The sequence below is a fragment of the Balaenoptera ricei genome, chromosome 2, assembly GCF_028023285.1.
Source record: "Balaenoptera ricei isolate mBalRic1 chromosome 2, mBalRic1.hap2, whole genome shotgun sequence".
NCBI lineage: Eukaryota > Metazoa > Chordata > Mammalia > Artiodactyla > Balaenopteridae > Balaenoptera > Balaenoptera ricei.
Genome location: NC_082640.1, coordinates 7,441,849 through 7,449,167, shown reverse-complemented (window position 1 = coordinate 7,449,167; position 7,319 = coordinate 7,441,849). Strand labels below are relative to the sequence as shown.

Below are 7,319 nucleotides of genomic sequence, written 5' to 3'. Positions count from 1 at the left end.
GTGATACACAATTGGTAATCTCAGGGTTTTTTCCCCACATACGCACAAAATCTAGACTGCACTTATTTTTCTTATAGTTCAACAGTTTCTCTTTAGCAAAATAAATTTAGTTTGGCATTTGATTTTCTATTTATCATGGCTTAGCTTTATTTCTGAATATTTTACTGTCATTTCGAGTAAGGCTACAAAAAGGGCAGAAAAATATTGATGTATTCCTGACTACCTGTTATTGAGATTAACCAAAGGTTTATATACCATTCCTTTAAATGTTACTTTTGAGAAAGTCTATTACTGTCATGATTCATGCATTTGAATATCGAAGTAGAATTTTACACTTAGCATAAGGTAGACGGATACTTTTTTAAATTTTTGAGCATTATTATTAGTCACCAGGTACTTAAACACATTGTGCTAAGTACTGCCTGGAAGTACAGAGGAATTTTAGAATTAGAGCTAATAATCTTTGAGCAAGTCTTAAGCCCTTTACCCGTACTCCTGTGCTTCTCATGAGTCTGTGAGGTCGGTACCGTCTTCCTTATAGCAGCATACTGAAGAAACAGGCTTAGACTGGCTAGGGAACCTTAACATCCCCAGGATCATAAACTAAACTTGACTACTTTTAAAATATTTGACCGACTTCAGGCAGACTGTTTTAAAAAATCCATTTCGACTGTTTGTTAGTTTAAACAAACTTCCAAGTCCTGGATTCCTCTCTAAGGCAAATGTAGCTAGCCACTGGGTTTCCTTTATGACGTATCTTGGTATTTTGAAACTTTTTTTTCACTTCTTCATACGTCACAGTTCTTGAAGTAAAAATCAAGTAGCCACTGTAATTAACCCTGCCCACTTCTATGCTCTTTTTGAGAGGCATTAGTGCATAGTGGTTAAGAGCATGGACTTGGGGGCCTGAAGTGCCTTGTCTGAGTCCTGGCTTCACCCCTTGCTAACTACACGAGCTCACCTCCCTGTGCCTTCGCCTCATCTGTGAATGGGGATAGTAAGTGTACCTACCTCAGAGGGTGGCTGTGAGGAGGAAAGAGTGTGTAAAAGAATTCAGCATTGTCACAGAGTAAGTACCGTACACAAGTATTAGCTGTAGTTATTCTGTACTATAAACCTGTACTTTAAAATATTTGGTGGTCACTACAAGTTTTTTGATCGAAGTCTGTTCTAGTGCTCTTAGCCCTTAAATTCGTTCAGCCAGCGTTTATTATGCCAGACTTGCCTATGAAACAACAATGAAAATGTGGCAGTATGGAATATTAAATTCATGGTGAGATTATAAAATGCTAAGAATATATTCAGAAGAATGTTTACAGGCATGTTTTAAACACCCACCTTGGATCATAAGCTATACTATTTAAAATGAAGTCTTAAATGTCAGTGAATATATACAAATATATGTAGTAGTAACATTTGATTATGTGATGTGTAATTATGAAGTGTAACTAGTTTTTAGAGCCTAAAATTAAAAATGAAGTCTCTGGGTTCCTGTAATAGGCCTGTTGTAGTTATGAGTATTGAACGTTTTGCAGTCCCCATTGGTTCTCTCCAGTGACTTTATATTCACCTTGAATTTAGGTAATGGTACTCATAGGGGAGCTAGGCAAAATGGAATAATATATAATCCTGCCCCAATCATACTGAGTCTGTAGGGTGTATTTCATCAAAAGCTCAGGGTAGCATCTGAGCTAGAAAAAAAGGGGTCAGTGTTCCCTTTAAACTTCACATTCTTGCTTATACACCTCTGCCCTCAGCTACCTTACTATGCTCAGACCAGTCTCTGTTGGTGTACATATTAATAAAACGTACTGTTGAGTAATTTAGGGCAGAGATACTTGCTATAAATTGTGATTCAACATATTCCTCAAAGAACAGTCAGAAAGGAGTTGCACCCTTACTCTCAGCCCTGACCCTTGATAATCACGTCGGTTCCTTCCCCTCATTCCCCTCTGGTGCCAGTTTCTCAGCCGAAATTTGAAGTGTAGTCGTCACTGTCCGGTTTTTCTCCCGTGTAAATGGACGAGGGCTAATTTATCCTTCTGCCAACATTTGGGAATGGAAAATTCCCTTCAGGACAAGTGAGAGGGCTGGCTTCCTGGGTCAACTTGACATTGGTTCCCCTGAACACCCAGTTTATCTTCCCTTCCCGCTGACTCTAAGTCTTGTAACCTTTATTAGTTTTGTGGCTCCAGTATTGATTTTTGGTTTAATTACAATGCAGCATGGTGATATTGCATTTCATTGTTAGTTTAATTGATCCGCAAATTGTTTAGAGACTCTGCTTTTGCTTTCTTAATCTATGAAATATCAGCAAACCAAAGGGTTTATGAATATTTGCTAATAACTTTATTAAATCCACATACATAACTATGCAAAAACATAACCTATCGATGGACTTTAAGGAAGCTGAATGCCTTTTAAGTAAGTATTTTCTTTTAGGTTTTGATTTTACCACTGTATTCACACCAACACTCTTAAGTGATGGAACACCTGAGATAGGTAAGGGGCTGACTTTCTTCTGTCACCAAGTTTATTCTTTAAACTTGAAGTGTTTTTACAACCCAGGATATGTTCTGTCTTGGTGAGCGTTGTCCTGTGTAAACTTGAAAAGCGTGTATTCTGCTGTTGGATGTGTCAGTTAAATCCAGTTGGGTGGCGGTGCTGTTCAGTTCTTCTGTATCCTTGCTGATACTCTGTAGACTAATTCTGCTACAGCTGTAATTGTGCATTAGTTCGTCTTTCTCCTTGCAGTTGTTTTTGCTTTGTATATTCCGTAGTTGTATGGTACTTTTAGGATTCTGTCTCAGTGAACTGGATGTTTTATCATTAGTAACATAGCCACTCCATCTTTCTTTTAAGTAATGTTTACATGGTAAAGGTTTCCATCCTTTCACTGGTAAACCTACCCAAGTCTTTTGAAGTCAGCTTCCTATAGACAGTATATAGTTAGTTGGTTTATGGTTTTTCCTCTGTTTTGATGTAATTATTGATATGTTTGGATTTAGTTCTCCCATATCTTGTTTTCTGTGTTTTCCCTCTATTTTTTGGTCCTCCGTTTCCCCTTTACTGCCACCTTTTAGGTTATAGGAACATTTTTAAGTTTTCCATTTTAGTTTATCTATTAGGATTTTGACTATTATCTCTTGGTATAGGTTTTTTAGTGGTTGCTCTAGAATGAAGTGAGCTTTTTCTTTTTTCAACTACTATCCTCTCCCCTGTTGCCAACTTCTCATAGAAATATTGTAAATGCTCTTGTGTAGGTAGCTCGGCTTCTGGAGTGGAGGGAATTTCAAAATCAGAGGAGCTTGGTGACTCTGCGCTGCTGCTCGGGTTTAGTGGCCTTTTCTCCTGAGGCGTGTGCTTCCCGCTGCTCAGAGTAGCCGTCTCTCCAGCACTAGAACCTATACTTACATCTTGATCTCTGATATTCAAATCAGAGTATGTGTCCTTTGGGCAAAGTACATTTTGTTCCATCTGAGGGGCAAGAGTGTTGTCTTTGATTCCTGGCCTGTAGACACGTCTGCTCGAGGAGGCCATACCCGCATTTCTCTCCTGGGAAGATAGCAGAACAGTGTCGGACTGGCTGTCCCAGCCTTGACTTCCTTGTTCTGATATGTGTGTTGACTGAGAAGACGTCTGGGAAGAGATGTGAGTTGATTCCCCATCAGAGGAGTCACTGAAAAGCTTCGGAGACTGAGAGCCCCCTGCCTCTGTGGAGGACGGGAGGTTCTCCAGACAGTCATCAGTGAGGTCAGCACTTCTTTTAAAGAACACTTCCCACTGTGGTACTTCCCCATCAGCCCTCTTCTGGAGCTGGGGGACAGGGCCCGTGTCTCCTTGAGCTGAAGCTGGGATTTCGGATTCTTCACTTTCACTGTTGGATTCCTCACAATCTATAAAGTCTGCCCAAAGGAAAGTTGTTGGCATACTCTCTGCTCTGAAGCACCCTGTGCTTTCTCTCCGTTTTTGAGGCTGGTCTTGTGAAATCGCAGTCGTGGGCAATACCTCAGGGCGAAGAGTTTGCTGGCTTGGAATCTTGTGCCTTAAAGGTACTGGCAGAGGATCATCAAAGAGGTCACTGTCATCATCCTCTGTGGGGTAAACAGAACAGGTGTGTAGGTAACACAGCATGCAAAAGGAACCAATTTGTACTTCTAATTAAAAATCCAATTTGTAGCTCTTAGCTACATTTTTTAATTCATGGAATTGCAATTAATGGGAGTTCACTCTTCTTCCAAGAGAAGTTAAAAGGCCCCGTATTCTTGGGCTATTCTGAACAATTTATCTACCAGCCTTCAACTTGCCATAAAGCCAGGCTGTGCGTTGAGACAAAAGATCTGTGCTCCCCAAATAAGGCCACAGAGCCTTAATCATCAGTGGTTCTCCTCTGGAGAGCGTTTTAAATAAAACAGCTTTCTACACTTCATTTCAGACCTACTGAGTCCCTGAAAGTAGGACCGAATAATTTATTTTTTAAGTAAGTTCTGCAGCTGATTCTGTACATCAGCTAGGTTTTCGAACCACCCAGACTAGGAGAGACGTTTGCAAACTCTGTGCTCTGCAGATAGATAGATAGATAGATAGATAGATAAATAGATAGATAGTAGATGCTCAAGGAGTTGGCTGATTTAACAGAGACAGTTTTTTCCTAACGTTTTCCTTCTAGGAACATTTTCTGATACCTACTTTATGCATGTTATAGGCTGAATGTCTGTGTCCTCCCAAAATTCATAATTTGAATTTCTGACTAACTCACTCCAATGTGATGGTATGTGAAGGTGGGGTCTTTAGACGATAATTAGCTCATGGTGGGGGGACCCATGTGATGGGATTAGTGTCCCTGTGAGAAGAGGAAGCAGATTTCTCACTTTCTCCATGCCCGTGCACAGAGGAAAGGCCATGTGAGTGCACACTGAGAAGGTGGCCGAGAGCCAGGAAGTGGGCCCCTACCAGGCACCACATCTGCCAGCACCTTGGTCTTGGACACCCCCGCAGCCTCCAGCACTGTGAGAAGTAGCCACCCAGTCTTTGGTCATTGTTATGCAGCCCTAGGCCAAGAGCACAGGCCACGAGAGACACTGGGGGACACACAGATCGAGTCAGCTTTAACCAAGACACTGAACAAGCCGCATCTAGTGTCATTTTACTGTCTTAAGCATGCTGCACTAGCCTGGAGTGAGCCCCGTCCACTTACATTCTGAAAATGAGGAACCCTTACGTGCAGGGTGAAATTTCCATAAATTAAAATGACATGGCACGGAACTGGGGGGAAGACAAATATTTTCCTGCACTCTAATGGCACCTAACCTCAAAGAAGGAAATAAAATGCTCGTGAGGCTACTTGTTGTATAGGGCAGCTTATGTTCTAGTGCCGAACCTCGTGTTAAGAAGCAGGTAATTATACGTTAACTATTTTCCCACTGATGATAAAGGATGTAGCTTAAAAACTGCATTTTAAAAGCTGCTTTTAAAGGGAGGAGGAGGGGGAATAGAAACCGTCATCCAGCTCCCGTTTTACCAGTGAGGAGATAGATAGGCCCGGAAAAGATGTGTGACAACGCACAGGTCAAGAAACCAAAGTCCAGTGTTCTATGTTACAACTATAGTTGTTTAAACAAACAGCTATTTATCTTCTTTTCTAAAGGACTTAAGGTGACTAAGATGTCTAGCTACTATACTTGGAGTACCCTAGTCTCCGAATTATGGCTTCATTTTGAGCCACGGATTAATACATTTGTTATAGCTCCTCCACCAATGTGCCAGTTACCTTTCTGTGGAACTTTTTTGTATCACCTCTAAGTTGGACAGTTTCATGTTCTTCTGGATCAGTGACTATACCAGTATCGTGGTATGTTTCAACTGTAAAAATAATCTGTCAAAACATTTTCACATTAACTCACCTGTATGTATCTGAAAAAAAAAGTAAAGTGTCTATACTGTTAGAAGTTTATTCTGACATTATGTATTCTTTCTGTTATGACAATATAAAAATTTGAAATTTCTCTCTATGAAAATGGGAAGGCATATAACAGAGAAAACATCACAATAAAGTGCTGAAATCCTTAACATTTACACAAACTGATAACACACCTAAATCTAATAAAAAAGGGCTAATGTCATAATTCATAGGTACTTTCCACCATCGTGTACTGTTGATGTCTGTATAAACTGGTATAATCACACTGGAAAACAATTTGGCAATATGTATGTATCAAGCACCATAATTTCTACAATTTAACCCAATAATAATGAGAGCTGTGAAACAGACTTACATATAATGTGGCTCATCACAATGTTTATAATAGTGAAAAGTTCAAAATAACCTAACATGTACAACGACAGATTAAATATGCCATTATATAGTCACGGCATTCAAAAAATTACCAGACAGACGTGTAGAAAGGTGGGAAAATACCCTATATAATAAGGAAAAAAGTCAAAACTACCCAGAAATGATAAAATATGAGAGTAAATCTTCATTACCTTGGATTAAGCAATAGTTTCTTAGATATGACACCAAAAGCAAAAGCACAAGCTATAAAAGAAATTAGATAAATTGGACTTCATTCAAAATTAAAAATTTTACACTTCGAAAGACATCATGAAGAAAGTAAAAAAGACAGCTTTCACAGACCAGAGCATCCTGAAAAGCGGTCTTGCAGGGAAACCCACACCTGTGACTCCAGGGTCATTCTTCTTACCTGAGTCTAGGTGGATTGTTCTTGCTCTCTTCAATTTTCCAAGTGGTTTATACTTCGGCTCGGTACTTTGGGAAGATCGGCATAAAGGCTTTAAGCTGAAATGAATACGAATATTTTATTTTTCCTGTTGGGAAGTTGCTGGAATGTAAGCATCACTTTTAGAGATTATAAAAACCTAACTATGGGGGAAACCATACCACTACTTTTCAAAACTGAAAAGCAGTGTTTAATAATTAAAAATTACTTCGGGGGCTTCCCTGGTGGCACAGTGGTTACGAATCCGCCTGCCAATGCAGGGGACACGGGTTCGAGCCCTGGTCCGGGAAGATCCCACATGCCATGGAGCAACTAAGCCCGTGAGCCACAACTACTGAGCCTGTGCTCTAGAGCCCGCGAGCCACAACTACTGAGCCTGCGCTCTAGAGCCCGCGAGCCACAACTACTGAGCCTGTGAGCCACAATTGAAGCTCGCGTGCCTAGAGCCCGTGCTCCACAAGAGAAGCCACCACAATGAGAAGCCTGCACACAGCGACAGAGTAGCCCCCACTCACCGCAACTACAGAAAGGCTGCGCACGTGCGCAGCAACGAAAACCCAACGCAGCCAAAAATAAATT

At 40.6% G+C, this 7,319-nt stretch overlaps 1 protein-coding gene across 2 annotated transcripts in view; it reads right to left on the bottom strand.

Moving 5' to 3' along the window:
- Nucleotides 1-2,334: 2,334 nt before the first annotated feature.
- DCLRE1C (DNA cross-link repair 1C) overlaps nt 2,335-7,319 on the bottom strand; it is a 43,164-nt gene continuing 38,179 nt past the window's right edge. The window contains exons 13-15 of one of the 2 annotated variants that reach the window (XR_009500146.1): nt 6,705-6,799; nt 5,771-5,875; nt 4,012-4,094 (exon numbers count right to left, since the gene is read on the bottom strand). Coding sequence is in view for 1 of the 2 variants with exons in the window: in XM_059910155.1 (XP_059766138.1) it covers nt 3,118-4,094; nt 6,705-6,799 (1,072 nt within the window). In the remaining variant the exon portion in view is untranslated. Of the gene's footprint in view, nt 4,095-5,770; nt 5,876-6,704; nt 6,800-7,319 lie in introns of both variants that reach the window. The other variant, XM_059910155.1, reaches the window with a different exon arrangement.